The sequence below is a fragment of the Rutilus rutilus genome (assembly GCF_951802725.1).
Source record: "Rutilus rutilus genome assembly, chromosome: 3".
Classification (NCBI taxonomy): Eukaryota; Metazoa; Chordata; class Actinopteri; order Cypriniformes; family Leuciscidae; genus Rutilus; species Rutilus rutilus.
In genome coordinates, this window is record NC_140211.1 from 42,671,842 (window position 1) to 42,692,338 (window position 20,497).

At 36.4% G+C, this 20,497-nt stretch overlaps 1 protein-coding gene across 1 annotated transcript in view; it reads left to right on the plus strand.

Annotated features, from left to right (window-relative positions):
- Positions 1-20,497, plus strand: part of trmt44 (tRNA methyltransferase 44 homolog) — a 291,519-nt gene that overhangs the window by 268,461 nt on the left and 2,561 nt on the right. The window contains exon 10 of the mRNA XM_084403621.1: positions 17,758-17,874. Coding sequence (XP_084259747.1) covers positions 17,758-17,874 — 117 coding nt within the window. The remainder of the gene's footprint in view (positions 1-17,757; positions 17,875-20,497) is intronic.

Here is a 20,497-nt window from a genome sequence, read left to right on the forward strand (position 1 = left end):
TCATCGCTCTGCTGTAGAATTTCAACGTCATCAACATTGATTCCATGTGATAATATTAGGTCTAGAGTATTATTATGACAATGAGTAGGTCCTGACATGTGTTGTCTAACTCCAATAGAGTTCAGAATGTCTTTAAATGCCAATCCCAATGCATCTTTTTTGTTATCTACATGTACATCTGCAGCCAGTACTAACTCTGATAGAAAATCAGCAAATTCTTTGATAAAGTCTGTATGGTGCCCTGGTGGCCTGTATACAGTAGCCAGCACAAATCTCAAACGTGATTTATCATTTACACTAGATAATGTTACATTAAGCACCAACACTTCAAAATAATTCAATTTAAAACAAGACTTATCAGTAATTCTGAAGATATTAATATAAATTACAACAACACCTCCCCCTTTGCCTTTCAGATGAGGCTCATGTTTATAACCGTAATCTTGGGGGGTGGACTCATTTAAAGTTATGTAATTGTCTGGTTTTAGCCAGGTTTCTTTCAAACACAGCACATCTAGGTTATAATCTGTTATCATATCATTAACAATAAGTGCTTTTGAAGTAAGGGATTGAATATTCAGCAACCCAAGCTTTATCATTTGTTCATCTGTATTATATCTGTTTTTTATTTGTTGATCTTCAATTAAATTTTTACCCTTAAAGGGTTAGTTCACCCAAAAATGAAAATTATGTCAGTAATTACTCACCCTCATGTTGTTCCAACCCCGTAAGACCTTCGTTCATCTTCGGAACACAAATTAAGATATTTTTGATTAAATCTGAGAGCTGGATCACTCCTCCATAGGCTTCTAAGGCATTATAACTTGCTGGCCCAGAAAATGTATTAAAGACATCGTTAATATAGTCCAAGTGACTACAGTGGCTCAATCTTAAGTTTATAAAGCGACGAGAATACTTTTTGTGCGCAAAAAAACACAAAAATAACGACTTTATTCCAATATTAATTTCCTTCTCTCTGGGCCTCGAGTTTTTTCATGTAGTATAACTGCGCAGCGCTTCTGTGTTGTACGTCACACGCATCACACACATGACCAGCGTCGGCCAATAGTGAGCCTACGTGTGACGTACAACACAGATGCACTGCGCAGTTATACTACGTGAAAAAACTCGAGGCCCAGAGAGAAGGAAATGAATAGTGGAATAGTTTTTTTTTTTTTTTTTTTTGCACAAAGTATTCTCGTCGCTTTATAAACTTAAGATTGAGCCACTGTAGTCACTTGGACTTTATTAACGATGTCTTTAATACATTTTCTGGGCCAGCAAGTTATAATGTCTTAGAAGCCTATGGAGGAGTGATCCAGCTCTCAGATTTAATCAAAAAATATCTTAAATTGTGTTACGGGGTTGGAACAACATGAGGGTGAGTAATTACTGACAGAATTTTCATTTTTGGGTGAACTAACCCTTTAAATGGGTTTGGGTGTTTTTTTGTATTTCCTAATTCGGGGAACAGACACAGTCTCTATATGATGATATCTAGGTGACAGAGTCTCTATGCGATGGGATTTATCTGACCTCATTGTCGTGAGACAGCTAGCAGACGGTCGGTTTAGCCAGTCTGTCTGCTTCCTGACCTGAGCCCCAATTCATGTTTGAGCTCTAAGACTATGTGCCATATTACAAGAGAGAAGAGCAGCACAATCTCTTTTCAACAGGTCAGGTCTGCCCCAAAAACTTTTCCAATCGTCTATGAATTTTATTTTATTTTGCGGACACCACATAGACAGCCAGCCATTGAGTGAGGACAGTCTACTAAGTATCTCATCACTCCGGCGAACAGGAAGGTGACCAGAGCAAATTACAGTGCCTGACATCATACATTCGAGTTCTCTTTAACCTCTTTAACGTTAATTTTGGTGATCTCCGACTGGTGAAGTCAAACATCATTAGTGCCGACATGAATAATAATCTTAGAGAATTTACGGTTAGCATTAGCCAGCACTTTTAAATTTGCTTTGATGTTAGATGCTTTGGCTCTTGGCAAACATGTGACTATTTTGGCTGGTGTCTCTATTTTCACGTTCCGTGTAAAAGAATCGCCAATAACTAGGGCACATTCAACAGGATTCTCAGTGGGCATTTCACTGAGTGGGGAGAATCTATTTGTTATGGTAATCAAAACGGAAGAGCTGTGTTTTTTCCCGCAACTACAGCGTCTCACGGTCACCTAGTTGCCCTGCTGCATGGCCTCTACAGCTGGAACCGAACAATGTACAGAGTTCACTAAGCTAGTCGCATCCAAAGCAGTATCTAAAGACCTTGCATTTTTACCATCCTCAATTAAAATTTGGATGCATGTCTCTAGTTCTGAAATCTTCTCCGTCAGCCAGACTATCTCCCTGCATTTATCGCATTTAAATCCCTCATTGCTGACAGAGAATGCTATACTATACATGTGACACGAAGTGCAAGTGACAATAACAGGAGAAGACATAACTCACCGTGTTTGTTGACTGATCCTACTTACCACAGCTGTTTGATAGACTCGTAAAAGGCATGAGTGCGCGAGAGAAAAAAAAGATGGGAAGCACGGATGGCAGGTTAACAGACTAGCGAGATACTAGCGTGTGGTGCTAGCGATAACGATTTAGATAAGGGCTAGCGATGTCAGATTAATGTGATATGTGATAATATTTGACAATATCTAATATATGTTTGATTAGTAAGTTAAATTTAGCAAATAAAAACAACAAGGAATGATAGTAAATAGAGACACAGAAAGCTATACGGAGCTTACAGACACAAACCAGCAGCAAGGCAGACAGGAGCAGTCGATCAAGGCAGGAGCAATCAATCTCAATATCAAGTATGCCATGTTTGTAGATTGCTTTGGGAATTTACCTCCAAAAACAATCTATTTGATTGTGTATTGTTGACTTTTAGAGTATTGATAGCTAGTGTAGTGGCTGTTTGGCCTGATACGGCTTGTTGGACCATAGATTAAGATGGACCATAAATTTTTTTTTAACCATTTCTCTTGCTTACTGAAAAACACAGGCCTGCACTACAATTTCCTCTGCAGGGTATCAACTGACTAAGCTGAGTCACAACCCTATAAAATGGTAAAACAAAAACTGACTACCACTCTCAGAAAGAACAGTGGGGAAGTTTACAAATGAAAGCAATTCATTGATCACAGCACCTTAAGAAGTTATTTTAATAAAGTCACGAATTTGTGTGTGGAGGGTCAGTTGAGTTCTTCTGATGTTATTTTTGAGAATAGCTGGAGTGTTTCTCCATATGGGCAATTGAGATGGATAATGGATATTACAGAAGGCAGACTCCCACTATGAAAAATCTGGAAATGGTCAGGAAATTAGATCATTTTATTCCCCATTTTGTGGAATCACACTTGATTGTTAAATTGTTACCAGTAGATGGCTGCCATTTCCACTCCCGAATATTAACATTTTAATAATTTTGCTTTTGAATTAATTTGACATTATGAATAAAAATGCTGCCCTTAAATGTTAATCTGGAACCTTGCAAACTTTTTTTTTTAAACACTGTCTTTATTGATTTTAGAAACATTAACAATAAAACATAAACAAAACAAAATACAAAACAAATTTAAACAGGAGAGGGAAAAGAAAAAAGAAAAAAAGTACTATACATTTATGCATACATATGTAAAAAAAAAGACAAAAAAAAGTACATTAATATCATGACATGGTGCATGCTAGGTCTGATTACACAGACAATAAAAATATTTGGTTCAGCTTCCTTAAAAAATCCTATAAAGGGATTCCATACTTTGAAAAACTTTTCAGGTTTTCCCTCCATTATATGTGAGTTTTTCCAAAGCCAGACAGTAAGACAATTCCTGTAACCATTGTTTAAAATTAGGGCTTTCTGTGTTTTTCCAATGGCGAGTGACTATAAGTTTAGCTTGTAATAAGCAGAAGATCAACATTTTCTTACCAGAGCTAGTTAAAGTGCAATTTACAGGGAAAATATTTAATACACAAAGTTTAGGACATAAGTCTAAACCCTTTATCCAAAAAAGTTTAACTTGGGGACACTTCCATAAGCAATGATATAAAGTTCCTATCTCTAGGTTGCATTTTATACATTGATTGGGAATGTTGGGATTACATTTAGTAATTCTGGAGTTATGTATACTCTCATAATCCACTTGTACTGAACATGAACTGAGCATGCGCGAAGGCTAGGCATGCCGGATAACGCCAGTCTCCGACAAATTCGACAAAAACTGTGGTAATGACAAATAACATTCTGTTCTAGCATGAAATTTGTTAAAGCCTGAGGTTCGTCGTATGCTATGCCCCCAAAGAAGAGAAAAGCACAAACAAAGCACGGAGAAGTGGACCTAGCTCAGCAGGTGATTGCTACAGACATGACAGCTAAAGAGGCTAACACGGAAGAATTAACCTCTCTGATTCGCAGGATAATGCGAGAGGAACTCGATGAGGCGATTAATAGACTTCAACCGCAGCTTAATGCTGTTAAGGAGCAGGTGCTTGGTTGTGCTACAAAAATTGGTGAAATAGAGGCTGCATTGTGTAGCTTCGATAGCCGTATAACCAAACTGGAGGGCGTAAATGAAAGTTTACTTAAAGATAATGATGAACTTAGGGAGAAAACTGAGCGCTTGGAGAGTTACAGTCGTAAATATAATGTCCGTGTTATGGGCCTGACTTCTGATGTCGAGAAGGGAAATCCTACAAGTTATATGTCTCAACTGCTAAAAGAGTTGTTCAGTGATAAGCTCGAGCCAGGGGTGGAGGTGGCACATCGTGTTGGATCTAAGAGTAAATCTGGACAACGGGTAATGATAGTAAGACTGCAGAGGCTGGTGGTGAGAGATGAGATTGTGCGGATTGCGAAAGAAGAAAGGGTGCTAGAGGTTCGCGGAATGAAACTTCGCTTCTTTCCAGATATTTCGACGGAGATGGCTAAAATACGGGCAAGTTTTCGGGACGTGAGGAAGAAACTATGGAATGCGGGAGTTAAGCATGGCATAATTCACCCTGCCACCTTGATTCTGACTTTCAGAGGAGATACGAAAAAGTTTTCCAACCATCTAGCTGCAGAGACATATCTAAAGACGGTCATAGAGCCTGAGCTGGACAAACAAGAGATGGAAGAGGCTCGATAAGAGGTAGCAGGAAGAATTTTGAGACTATAGAACGGAATGTTCCATAATAACCAAATGATTATAAGTTTGTTTATGCACCTGTTACCGCAGAGTAATGTGAAAATAATTTATGTTTATGTCTGGAGATGGTGTGGCTGCCAATTGGTTTTGCTTATAAATGTTGACAAGTGGGGTGTGCATGAGTGTGGGTGTGGGTGTGTGTGTGTGTGTGTATGTTTGTATGTTGTTTTGGTTGTTAGTATGTTTCTATGTTTGTTTGTCTGTATGCTTTTCTGTTAGACGTTATTTATGGTTGTTGTACAGCTCTACTATTGACAGATGTTCAATCAGATACAACGGTTATGGTAAAAGATAGATTAATTAATAAAGGGTTACGCATAGCACATTTAAGTGTCTGTAGTCTGAGAAATAAGATTCAGGATATTTCGGAAACTCTAACAAATAATAATTTGCATATTCTGGCAATATCAGAAACACATTTAGATACAAATATGGACAATTCGTTATTGCATATAAATAGGTACAATCTGTATAGATATGATAGAAATGCATATGGTGGTGGGGTTGCAATTTACGTTCAAAATCAAATACCTGCAAAAATTAGAAATGATTTTGGTTTTGTGGGTGTAGAAGCATTGTGGTTACAAGTACAGTTACCACATCTTCGGCCTGTCCTAATTGGTGTTTGTTATCGACCACCTAATGGACCTATAGTTTATTTAGATAAGATTTGTACTATGTTAGACAAAGTTTGTGATACAAAATATGAAATATATTTTTTAGGAGACCTGAATATTGATTGGCATTTGAATAATTGTTCGTTAAAAAATAAGTTGCTTTCATTAACAGAGATCTGTAATTTATCACAAGTTGTTAAAAAATCAACTAGAGTTTCTTATAGATCTGATGGCACAAAAATAGCTACATGTATTGATCTAGTTTTTACAAATGCCGCAGACTTCTAATGCCAGCAATTTCTATGCCGGTAGGTTTTAGTGATCACAATTTAGTTTAAATTAATAGGAAAACTAAGGTTCCCAAATCAGGGCAGAAAATGATTGTTAAAAGGATATTTAAACATTTGAATGAAAATGAATATTGTGAAGAAGTCAGAAATGTTGATTGGTCAAAGATATTAGTTGAGGATGATCCTGATAGAGCCTTAGAGGCTTTTACTAGTTCAATAATGCCAATCATGGATAAATATGCGCCATTGAGACGAATAACTGTGAGAACCATTGCTGCTCCTTGGGTAGATTTAGAACTTAAGGAGCACATAAAGCTGAGAAATGAATTAAAGGCTGAAGCAATCGCATCAGGCAACAGTATCCAGTGGAATAAGTATAGGAAATTAAGAAATTATGTTACTAAACTAAACAGAACAAAAAAAAGAAATTATTATGAAAATAAGATTAAAGAGGCAAAATCTGATAGTAATACAATTTGGAATATGCTGAATACAATAATGGGGAGAAAAGTTGAAATAGTGCCATTTTATTGAAGTTGACGGATTCTTTTTGACTAAACCCAGTGATATTGCAAATCATTTAAGTTCTTATTTCAAGAATAAAGTTTTAACTTTAAGACAAGGTATGAATCTGAAACAAAAAAAGTTATTTAAATAATAGAACAATATGTAATAAAATAATGGGAAATAAAGCATGCAAATTTGACTTTGAAAGAGTAAGTACTACTACAGTTGAGAATTTATTAAAAGTAATGAAAGAGAAACCATCAGGTGCTGATAACCTTGATGCAAAATTATTAAAATTAGTAGCTGATGTGATTGCTATGCCTATAAGTTATATAATAAATCTAAGTTTAGAGAAAGGCATTTGTCCTACTAGTTGGAAAGTCGCTAAAATTATGCCACTTATAAAGAATAATAAGGAACCACTGTCGGGAAAAAATAGTAGACCTATTAGTGTTTTACCCATTTTGAGTAAGATTACGGAAAGAATTGTTTACGAACAAATCAGTATGTATTTTAGTATAAATGGTTTAAATTCTGTTTATCAGCATGCATATAGGAAGGAACATTCTACAACAACAGCTTTGGCTCAGATAACTGAGGACTGGATAAAAGATATTGAAAATAAAAAGATTGTTGGAACAGTATTGTTAGATCTGAGTGCTGCTTTTGATGTACTTGATCATGAAATTTTGTTGGAAAAGTTAATCTGTTATGGTTTTGAAAAATCTGCTATTGAATGGATTAAAAGTTATCTTGCCAATAGGGAATTTACTGTAACATTTAATGGGAGTAATTCTGATATACAGACTCTTGATTGGGGTGTGCCACAAGGGAGTTGCCTTGGCCCACTTTTATTTTCTATTTTTACAAATGATCTGCCTTTTGTTTTAGAGAATTCCACCATGGCTCTATATGCAGATGATTCTACAATTTATACGTCCGCGCAAACCCTTGTTGAACTTAATACAATTTTACAAGTTGAACTGAAACTAATTGAAAATTGGATTAGGGACAATAAAATGGTGATTAATGCCGAGAAAAGTAAATGTATGGTGTTGGGATCTAAGTATTTGTTAAAAGATTCGCCTGTGTTGAGTCTGACTGTGGGGGGTATTGTAATAGAACAGGTTACTGAGGTAAAGCTACTTGGTGTGACTGTTGACAGTTTGTTAAATTGGAATAGTCATATAAATCAAATATTATTGAAAATGGGAAGGAGTCTGGCAGTTGTCAAGCATTGTAGAAAATGTATTCCAAATCGAGTGATGAAAATACTAGTAGAATCATTAGTTTTATCACATTTGGATTATTGTTCAATTATTTGGTCAAGTACAACTGAAATGAATTTAAGAAAATTGCAAGTTGCTCAAAATAAAGCAGCTCGGGTAGTTTTAGGTTGCCCTTTCAGGACTAGTGTTAGAGAATTGAATACTAGGTTAGTTTGGCTAAGTGTAAAAAGTAGGATTAATTATTGTATTGTTAACTTTGTTAGAAAAATTATTGTTACAAATATGCCAGAAATACTATACAGCAGACTGTCTTTTTTTAGTGATGTGCATCAATATTCCACTCGTCAGTCAACAGAGAGTCGCTTTTTGTTACCTCCGTGTCGAACTAACCTTATGCAAAGGACAGTGCTGTATAGAGCAATGGTGGCATGGAATTCTTTTCCGCAGTTTTTGATTTTGGGAATGAATGCAATGACTTTTCGTAAAAGATTAAGACTTTATTTATTTACATTAGAATAATTGTTATTATTTATATTTGTTGCTTTTTTGATATGAATGGTTAAAGAGAGATCTATCTCTCAGCCTCACGGGCCAATCTGAAGTACAGAAAAGGGGCCCCGATCTCCCTGCTGCACTTCATTAAATAGCCAGACCTCTTTCACATGTAAACATGTACTAACAAAAGAAATTTGCATTCAGAGGTAGCACCTCTGGGTGTAGGGAGACCATTTGTCTAGAGGCCAACCCCTCCTTGTATGCTAGTTATCCATAAACCTTCAAAAACCTTATTACCTTGTGTTTTACTTATTCTGGAAATAGGACATTTGTACCAGTCGCACTGTGACATTTTAAATTATATTTTTATTACTCTGTGATAATCATTCACATTAAACTATACATTTTCTTGGGAGAAACCAGGTGATCATCTGAGCATGAGAGAGAGGGGGTGAGGGGAGAGGGAAAGAGATGTAGATTTTGAGACTTTCGTCTCAATGGTGCACGAGGGCCAGTTCAAATGGTAATCTCCAGAGAGGTCCTTTTGTCCTCTCAGGGTCTGGTCAACCCAGAAACATACTGTCTGGAATTTCCTAATTTATCAATTCTTACAGCATTATGAACTTTAATAATAATATATTAAATAATAATATATTTGATAATGAAGCATTATAAATTATGAGGCTTTTATTTCCACTTACTCCACAACAAATCCTTTAAATTTAACAGTATTCAGAACCGAACAGAATGAAAAAAAGTAGCTGTAAAATATTAAATTCTAAAATAAAATTGGGCTATAGTGGCATTCCTTATAAACAACATACAAACATCAAGCTAAAATTAATTAATTTAAAGTAAAACGGAAATGACATTAGGCTCATGTAGCCTACCTCTCTCATTCAACACGAATCCAAATGTTTCCATATTCAATATGGTTATAACATTTAACATTAGGTTGCTAATATTATTCATTATGTAAACAAGGCTTTGTACTTGCCAATATCCACGTAAAACAGCACCCTTCACATGTGCAAAAATGTGTTTGGTTGGGGGCTAGGCACACTGATTTTACAGCGGACTATTTAATGTACAATTTACAAGTAACAGAATTACGTTTGACCATGCAAAGAACTATTACTCTCATATAAAATATCAAGACTTGGAAATACTGTAGAGCAGTTTCCCTCTTCATACTTAAAATAAATTTTAACAGCCACAATAGCTTATGGTTTAATCAGAGCAAACTATTTACACCCGGGACATGGAATCTATTCAGGAATTGACCTTACCATCTGTCAAACTGAGCTTCTACTACTTTCTCTTTCTCTAAGTGTGGAATGACCTCTGTGGAAGTAACTACTTTCAATTAATTCTGACACTCAAACATAGAGAAGAAATGCACAGAAATGGCAATTTAAATAGGCCAAATAGTAGCCTACCACTTTCAATCTCTGTTGTGAAAGGTTCAGTGGAATTCCTGAGGATGATCATACCTGTATTCTGATTGCCTTTGCAAATTATTCTATTACAAAAACTTGGCAGCTATCGGATCGTTAGAAAAGATTAGATGAATTTGAACATTTATTTTTGGGCCTGAAATCGCTGATACCACCTTTAAGCTCTCTGTTGAATGTCAGCTTTTTTTTTCTTTTTCTTTTTTTTTAGATAATACCACAGATGTTATTTACAGTAATGCTATGGATTGTTTTTTTAATTGAGAATCAAATTAGTAATATACATTTTATAATGAACATTTTAATAGGCCTTTAAAAACAGGGCTTATGCTAAACACTATCGTACCTCTAAGGGTCTGGAGTAAATCACTTGCATATGCGTCCAAATTTCACAATTAGTAAATTGTATGATTACAATCACCTATAATTGAGTTGGAGGCAAAAAATAAGTTTAGCGCAGATATCATTTCATTGCCTGCTTAGCTTTACTAAGTTTAGAGAGCTTGGCTTAGAGAGCGCCCTCTGTCACTTTCTCTCCCACACGCGCTCCCACCATGAGAGAAAGAGAGAATACATGCAGGGCTCGTTGACAGAACTGTCCCGATCGGACCAGTGATGCGTAGTCATGAAAGTTGATAATTTGCACACATTTTTAAGCCTTGCAAATTTAATCAAGACGTGAAAGATAACTTGCGCATGCTGTGTGAGTTTTGTCTGCACAAACTGCACATCCAAAGCATGCTCCCAGAAAGCTGTCTGACAGAACGTGAATACTGAATAAAGCACTCTTTTACGTCATCTTACGCTTGAATGGACAATTTCACACAAAAATAATATTGTAAAATTTGTATATTAAAATGTCCAAAAACCACTTGAACAATGTTATATATTTTATTGACTTGTGTACTTGCATTATCCCAAACGTTTCCAACAATGTTTAACCCCTTACCAGTCAGCCCCAATTTTGGCAAGTGATGCATACATGACATACCCAAAATAAAAAGCTCATTAGTCATTCTGAATTGACACATAACCAACAAATATTTAGAAAGCCAACCCTTGAGAGATTACAGTTCAATACTCCAAATTAATCAGACTGTTATTAATATTGAGATATATAAGCTCAAACATAAAAACAAAAACAACAAATATTAAGAATATATTTATTAAAGGGGTGGTTGATTTGCGATTTCACTTTTTTCATTTTAAATAGTGTGTAATGTTGCTGTTGGTGCATGAACAGTATCTGCAAAGTTGCTGCGCTGAAAGTTCAACGTAAGCAGAGATATCGAATTTAAAAAATCAGGAAGTTTAATGCCTACAAAAACGACTCGAATGGGACTACAACGAGATACTTCCCGGGTTTTACACGTAACTAACCCATAAATTTACATCAACCCTCCCTCCGGAATTATAGTGGAGAGCTGTAGCCATGCCGTCGAAAGTGTGTTATTTTCACCCAGCTGTCAGGTCTTCTGTGTTCGGGCTTCCTACGGACGCTGTAGTTCGTCAACAATGGCTAAAATTTATGTTTGATTATGTTCCTGAAAATTTTACGGAAGACAGCTTCCAGAATCTCCACGAATTCAATGCCGGATTCAACAAGAAACTGTTACTAAAACATGAAGCAGTTGCAACTTTAAAACCAGAGGCAGCAGTTGTTGGGCCACAACCTGTAAGTAAGACTTAATAATTTTAAATGTATTTGCATGTATAATTTCAGACGTAATGTTTTAGTTTTATCAAGGACGTAAACAAATGCCAGCGCTGGCTTAGTAGCCACTTAGTTATACTATTTCGTGTGTCTATGACAAACGCGTACAAACATTTTGGACCTGAATTTGTAATTATGTACTAATTTTGTAAATGTATTTTCCATGTATACTTTATGACGTAATTTTTCGATTTGATCAAGAACGTAAACCAATGCCAACGCTGTTTGTTTATAGTAGCCAGTTAGTTCGATACTATTTTGTGTGTATAAGACAAATGTGTATAAAGTTCAAAAAATGATATGTAATCGCAACAACAAACCGTATCTCAAAAGCTAACAAGCAGCAGTAGCATTTTCAAGTAACAGCGTATCGAAATTCTTATATAATATAGAATAGAATAGAATAGAATAGAATAGAATAGAATAGAATAGAATAGAATAGAATAAAAATAAATAAAAAAAGTACCATTCAGAAACGTTTTGTAAGAGCCGTGTTTGCGGAGGTTCTGCTTGACTCTCTTCATTGCCGCTTTCTGGGTCTGATTCTGGCTCAAACTGATACGGCAGTATTGACACCATTATTTACATTTGACCGGAGACACATGCAACTTTCGCCCGTAAAGGTAATGGGCGTGAAGTTTCCGGACAACATGCACTACGCAGTTTAGCCAATTACAACACACCGGCCCAACTAACCAATCTGAGCCCATTGCCTGTTTCTGAGGGAGTGGTTTCATAGAATCAGGAAGTCAACCGGTCGTTCAAATGACAGAGGAGAAAGCGGCTTACAATAAAGGTGAAATTTATGAAAAATAAGGCTTAAAAAAAAACAAAAAAACACGAAGACATGTTATATTGCACCCCATAAACACAATCATGCAAAGAAAAAAAGCAGTGAACCACCCCTTTAAATGTATAAAAATATTATGTGAATGTAGTATTGCAACTTATAACCACAACTAAAGTGTAGCCACAATTGTGGTCATGCTTCATTTCAAATCTGAGGATGATATCTCTAAAATTATGTGTTTTATGAAGCCTATTGTAAGAGAAATAAACGGTTTTAACCAGTCACATGATTCTTCAGAAATCAGTCTAAAATGATGATTTGATGCTCAAGAAACATTGCTCATTATTATCAATGTTGAAAACGGTTATTTACATTTTTATTTCAGGATTCTTTGATGAATAGAAAGTTCAAAAGAACAGCATTTATCTGAAATAGAAAGCTTTTGTAACATTAAACATTACTGTTCAAAAGTTTGGGGTCAGTAAGAATTTTATTTTATATTTTTGGGAAAATAAATAAAATAATTAAATACTTTATTCATCAAGGATTAATTAAATTGATCAGAAGTTACAGTAAAGACATTTATAATGTTACAAAAGATTATATTTCAAATAAATGCTGTTCTTTTGAACTTTCTATTCTATTTCTATTCAGAATACTGAAAAAAAAAAAAAGTTTAATAACCGTTTTCAACATTGATAATCATAATGAATGTTTTTTGAGCATCAAATCCACATATTAGAATGATTTCTGAAGGATCATGTGACACTGAAGACTGGAGTAATGATGCTGAAAATTCAGCTTTGATCACAGGAATACATTACATTTCAAAATATATTAAAGGGGTCATATAATGGTACATGCACTTTTACAAGTTGATTGTATTGAAATGTGTGTTGGCAGTGCCTGTACACAACCATCATAAAATGATAAAAATCCATCCAGTGTTTTTTTTTTATCTTATATGTTTTCCCCTGTCTCAAATCAAGCCCGTTCGACCGTGTGACGTTACACCGTCGGACGCCCCTCCCACGATTGTTAATTGACAGCAGCGTTTCAACACAGACCCACCCTCGCTCGTGAGCGAGCTGTAATCATAGTCCGCCTTTGTTGATACGCTGGAGCACTGTCTATGAGCAGAATAGCGTCTAAGCGATTGTGGTGTTCTGTTCTTGGGTGCAATAACGAACACAGCAGTCATTTTGATGTTCCTAAATCCGAACAGCTGAAGACGCAGTGGCTGAGTTTTGTTTTCGAAGGGAATATTCCCCACGATCAACAGCAATGCTTTCATGTTTGCGCAAATCATTTCACACACCAGACTGCTTTACAAACGAGGGTCAGTATAAAGCTGGTTTTGCTAAGAAGCTGCTCCTGAAAAAAGGATCGGTACCAACTATTCATGTTCCTGCTGCACCTCCAGAAGAAGTGAGTGTAACATTTTATTAACCTTTATATTAATCTTTATATTAATCTTTGCAAATCGCTTGCACGCTTCACGATGAATGCGGCTAAGGTTTACACTAAAGGGTACATTACGGCATGTTTTCTATGTACGACGTTCTCAATATAATTCATAATCCCACGTTTATAATGAACAACGCATTATGGTTATTGTGTTATTACAAACTGTGTACGAAGGTGTAAAAGTTAACGTGGTAATACTACACTAAGCTTACTTTTGTAGATGGTTTATAACGGTGTCTGTTACTGATTAAGAAGTAATGTAAAAAAAACAGTTATAACTGCATGAAGATGAATAGTAATACAAAATTCTTAGGTGTCCTTCAACTACTGTTAGAAACATTCCTGCCGTGACCTCATGTCAGTGCTTCAGCCCTGACAGTTGTACCTAACACTGCATAGATAACGTTACGCATCACTGACGAGCCTACATTTACCGGAATTTTTTTTTTCATGACCATTAGCTGTAACATCAATCTGTCAATGAACTAACGTATACATCAGTAAACACGTAGCGTTCGTATCTCACTACTCTACCCTGCCAGTACACACAAAGATAGATTAAAGTGACATTACGTTAACCAACCATTCAGAAACGTCCTTTTCGAGCCTTAATTGTCGAACTTCTTCGGGGCCGTCATTATGTTCCGGGTCCGACTCCGGTTCAAATTGATACAGTTTCACTGTGTCCTCAGAGATTCCCGCTGCCATTCTTCAAAATATACCCTCAACTGTTGTCAAGGCAACACTCCATGTGTATTGTCAAAACGCCCCACAGAAACAGAGGGGCGGGGTGAGCAAAGCTCATTATCATTTAAAGACACATGCACTTAAACGGCTTGCTGAAAACAGAGCTGTTTTTGAACAGGTAAAATGAGTGTTTTCTTACAATACTAATGAGAATTTTTAATTAAAGTATATTAAAAACTTTTAATTTAGACCCTAAAGAATCATATTAGCTTGTACAAAAATGGCATTATACGACCCCTTTAAAATAGAACACAGTTATTTTAAATTGTCGTAATATTTAACAAAACTACTGTTTTTTTGTTTTGTACTTTTAATCAAATAAATGCAGCCTTGGTGAGCCTTGACTTATTTTAAAAACATTAAAAATCTTACCGATCCAAAACTTTTGACTGGTAGTGTATATGACAGACCCAACCATAGTTATTAATGTCGTGCATTGCTTTTTGAGCTGAAGCTAAAGATTGTCACCGGTAAACTGGAGCACTTTACTACCCCGTTAATTAATGCAGCTCAGGGGTGACAAATGAATAGCCTGCAGTTACAAATGCATAAATAATGTTTTGATGTTTTAAACATAAAACGTTGAATATTGATATTTGAAATGATTTAAATCATGAAAACATACTTCATATGTGAAATTAAAACCGCCAGTAGGTGGGAGCAAGTCTCTGTTAATGAGTGAGTCATAGAGATTCAGCCGATTCATTCAAACGGCTGATTCATTCAGGAACTAAGCATTTGACTGTCTTCATCTATGTCAGTAATTGATTCAACTGATTTGTTCAAAAAGCTGATTCATTCAGTAAGGAAACACCGCCGTGTGTTGCTCAGAGACGCAATTACAGTGCTGTGGCTTTGTTTTGAACTATTTTTGTTGGCAAAATAGAGCAAAAACAAGCAATATGGTGCCTAACAAAAGTCTCTTAATATTAACTTCTTGTTTATTAAACTTGTATAAAATCAATATCACATTTGTTGTCATGCTGATATCTGGAGAACAATTGCAAATTTTTTGTGATATATTGAATGATATAAATTAGACTTAATCACGCAGTGAAAGCGTGCGCTCTAATTGCGCACCCGCACTAGGTTATGATCATGTAGAGCAGTGGTTCTCAAACTTTTTAGAGTGACATACCCTACTGAGGCATTTAACATTCTTTTGCGTACCCCCTCTCTTCTACTTAGACTGCAGTCACACCTTTACCACTAAGGGACAATATTTGCTCCAAAAATCCTAATAATAATAATTAAATAAAATTAAAATTTCTATAGAGAAATATAAATATAAAATTAAAACCACCAGTAGGTGGCAGTAAGTCACTGTCTTTATCAGTGAGTCATTCATTCAGTAACGAAGCAAGTGGCTTTATTTATGAATGGGTCATTGAATCATTGACTCTCACAATTCGTTCAAAGCTGCAGATTCGTTCACGAAACACCGCTGTGTGCTGCAGCTCTGCTGTGGCTTTTGTTGGAACTATTATTTTGTTGCCAAAATAGAGCAACAAATACTGACAGTACTGTGTTTAAAATGAACATCACTTAATATTACCTTTTAGTTTGTTGAAAATCAATGTTACATTTGCAATCGTGTGGATACTCGGAAACGTTGCATTCTTGCTCGTATAATATATGATCAGTAATGAAAACAAGAATTCACACAGGGTATGTTTTTGTATCAAAGAGAGTTTGAATCTTAAATCGATCTCTATGCACAGTCTGTGTCTATTTTTGATCTTCAAGCTAGTAAGTGCTAAATCCCCACTTTTACAAAGGTACATTGTTGAGAACGGCAGTAATGTAGCGCGATTTGCTGAGGCAGATACTCTGCACCCAATTTGTCATAAGCACGCTGCTTGTGTGAATGCAGTCAGTTTTGACAGCGAAAGATGAGGTCATTTGATTGGAAAAAACATGCTCAGTTTTAATGTTATTTTAAGGTGGGTTTGAAATAAATGAAGGCCAAAACTCATTTTGTTCTCGTACCCCCTCTGTCACCTCAGGTACCCCCAGGGGTAAGCATACCCTAGTTTCAGAACCACTGATGTAGAGTGTGCATGCACTCGCTCTGTGTGTGTGTGAGGGATATACTCTAATGTCATATCACACAGTGTAAAAACAGCAATTATGATATTTATCGCACACTCCTAGTTGTCATAACACACACCAAGTTTGGTCAGAATATGCTAAAGCGTTGTGGAGATATATCCTCACGTCCATTTTTGCGTGCTCTTCGTTGAATTCATTTAATGCGTTAATTGAGAACGGTTTGACAAATCAACTTGAATTCCATGTTTTCTTGTCGGCATGGTCTGAGGATGATCTGATTCAATTTTCGTTAAAAAAATCGGAGCAACTACCTAGGAGTTTAAAAAAGTAGGTTAAAGAAAATAAAAATGGAGGACAGGAAGTTTGGCTTACTGGCAAAATTGGTATCTATGATTGGTATGCTATTTCTGTATAGAGCTGGTAAGTCCCGCCCCTTCCGTAAAACCCCGCTGGACCTCAAAGTTGAAAAACCGTCAATGCAAGTGAATGGGAGAAAATAATTATTTTCTGGTCCCGTTTGAATTGTGCCATGAATGTGAACATATGTTGTCTGTGAATTTTTTATATAATCTTTCATGTTACAAGTTTGACAGTATATGGTATGATTCTTCGGCTAGCAGTTGTGGAAAAGACATAACGAGAAAGACTACATGTCGCCTATGTGACGTCACCCCATAAAGTTGACTTACCCGTGGTTTTCGCCAACCTCAACGATTTTGTCCTCTCCCTGAAAGAAGGCGGTGAAGTGCACCAAAGACACAGTCATGTTTAGCGGGATCCGTGAGCTAGAGCCGTGTGCTAGTGGTGGTGGCGTTTCAAACGCGTCGAAAGCAGCGAAGAGTTGTAGTCCACAAAGTGCTCTCACACAAAATCTAACCGTATCAAACTTCTACCCGCTAAATTGTAGCATTCTTTACACGAAAAGTTCTATAAAAAATTCACAGACAACATATGTTCACATTCATGGCAAAATTCAAACGGGACCAGAAAATAATTATTTTCTCCCATTCACTTGCATTGACGGTTTTTCAACTTTGAGGTCCAGGGGGATTAGCGGAAGGGGCGGGACTTACCAGCTCTATATATCATCATTCTGTATATACCTTCCTTGTTGTTGTTGTTGCTCCACCTTTTCTTCTTCTTTAGCCTCTTTTCTAATCCCCCTCATCCCATCTCTTTGCTTTTTTTTTCTCAGGAAGTTTGTTGATTAGTGAAGTAGTCAACCTCCTGGACCGGTCTACCCTCCAAGCACTAAAGAAAGAATGTGGTGGTCTCCAGACTCTACTGAAAAACATTCACCAGGTGTTCAGAGGTATTTAGCCCTGTTCCATTCAAGTCAAGCCACTTTTATTTATATTGCATTTTATACAATATAGATTGTTTTAAAGCAGCTTTACAGTAATAACAGGAAAACTATTCAATGATGCAAACAGTTTATTTCAGCTATACAGCAGCCCTAAAAGAAAATAGTATCATTGTTCAGCTGAAGTCAGTTCAGCAATGATTCAGTTCCGTTGTAAAGATCATCAATTATTCAATTAGTTAATTTCATCCATAAAGCAGTTCTGCAGAAAAAGTGATGTCATCAACCAGCTCAGTTCAGTTCTCATCCAATAGTGTCAGTGCAGTCAAATCAATAATATTGTTGAATACTAAGTGTCCCCAACTAAGCAAGCCAGAGGCGAACAGTGGCAAGGAACCCAAAGTCCATCAGGTGACAGAAGGAGAAAAAAACCTTTTGAGAAACCCCGCTTCAGTTCTTGTGGTCTTTGCTGGGATCTGTGCTGATGGCTGTCGTGTCGACAAGGCCTTCACAGGGGATTGTCTAGTTGACAGGATCTCTGCTGACCTTCAGGGCTGCTTTGTGGTCGTGTCTAGGTGCAGGTCCTTCATCTGATCTGGATACAGACCGGGTACGGCTAACTACAGTAACCTCGGGATAAACGGAGAGACTAATATTAGCGTAGATGCCATTCTTTTTACAATGTAACAAGAAGAGTTGGGAATACTTGAGGTCAGGAATCGGATACTTATTATAAAATAAAAATGTCGATTCCTCTTATCAATTCCTTTGTGAGAATTTCAATATGACTTCAAGCAATTCAAGCGTGAGGAGACTCACGCGCTGTTTTCTGTGCATCACACATCTAAAATGTGTGCACAGAAAAAAAACTGCTTTTAAAACATTCAAGTGCGAGACGACTCTCGCTGTTATCACTGCTGCAGGCATGTGTAACTAACTATGGATGTAACTATGGGCAACTCTTAAAGTAACAGCAGCTGCCGTCTCTGTAATAACACTAATCAAACAACAAAAGACAAAGAGAAGCTTCACTTGTTCTTGACTGAATTACTTTTGTAACTATATTTGTAATGTATATTTTATTTATAAAGTGCAGTGTTATTTTACATTTGATTACAGTTTCTGTACCTGAATACCTGAAAATCTTAAAACACTGTTCATTTCAATCATATCTTTGTTCAGTTGTATCTATTTGTTTCGATTTGCAAATTTTTTATTTGTTCTTTTTTAATTACTGAGTGTTTACTTGTCTTTAATAATGCTTGAAATTTATATTAGTTAGGCTAGTTGTTTTTTTTTATGGTATTTTTAAACCACAGGCAAACATTCAAACGTAAGTGTTTAGCCTGTTGATTTTTGTTCAAGATATTCAGCTACAATTAAATGTTTTGCAATAAGACTAAATGTGAATGATATCTAAGGCTGTTTTTTTTTTGTTTTTTTACCTTAATGGAATAAAAATTAGGAATCGATAAGAATCGGAATTGATAAGCATAATCAAAATCGGAATTGTTAAAATTAAAACGATACCCAACCCAAGTAACAAGTACATTGGGTGTTATGGGAAGTGTTCCTGGTTCCGGTTGACCTAATTTATGCAGCCTAACAATCCTTTAACGGATGTGAATAATGGAAATGTGATAAGGCAGGGGTGCCCAATCCTGCTCCTGCCGATCGACTGTCCTGCACAGTTCATCTCCAACCCTAATCAAACACACCTGAAGCAACCAATTAAGGTCTTCAGGATCACTTGAAAATTAAAGGCAGGTGTGTTTGATTAGGGTTGGAGATGAACTGTGCAGGACAGTCGATCGGCAGGAGCAGGATTGGGCACCCCTGTGATAAGGTTATGTGTATGCCAGGTTAAAGAGATGTGTTTTTAGTCTAGATTTAAACTGACAGAATGTGTCTGCTTCCCAAGCAAGGCTAGGAAGACTGTTCCAGAGTTTGGGTGCTAAATAACTAAATATCAACTGGCCAGAATTTTGCAATAGATGAGACAGACTATAATGCGTTGTAACTATAAATACCGAGGAGCAATACCATTTAGTGCTTTGTAAGTAAATAGCAAGATTTTAAAATATATGCAATGTTTAATAGGGAGCCAATGCAATGTTTACAGAACCTGGCTAATATGGTCATACTTCCTGGTTCTAGTTAGAACTCTAGCTGCTGCTTTTTGAACCAGTTGGAGTTTAAGCGTGCTGGGCAACCACCCAGTAGAGCATTACAATAATCTAGCCTTGAGGTCTTGAACGCATGAACTAACTTTTCTGCATTTGTCATTGAGAGCATATGTCGTAATTTAGGAAAAAACATTTCAGATCGTTAAAATAGGGCCCAAGGTGTGTTGAGCCTTTGTCGCCTAATAATTTACTCACAATGAAGACATTAGTGCCTCTTCCTCCTCTTGGCAAATTTGTCTGTCAAGATTTGTTGGCCAGGAAAAGGTGGTGGAGAGTGCAGTATGTGTCAACCATTTTGGAGCAGATTGCGCAAAGAATACAGTATACAGTATACATTTACATTTAGCTGACGCTTTTATCCAAAGCGACTTACAATTGCTATATATGTCAGAGGTCGCACGCCTCTGGAGCAACTAGGGGTTAAGTGTCTTGCTCAGGGACACATT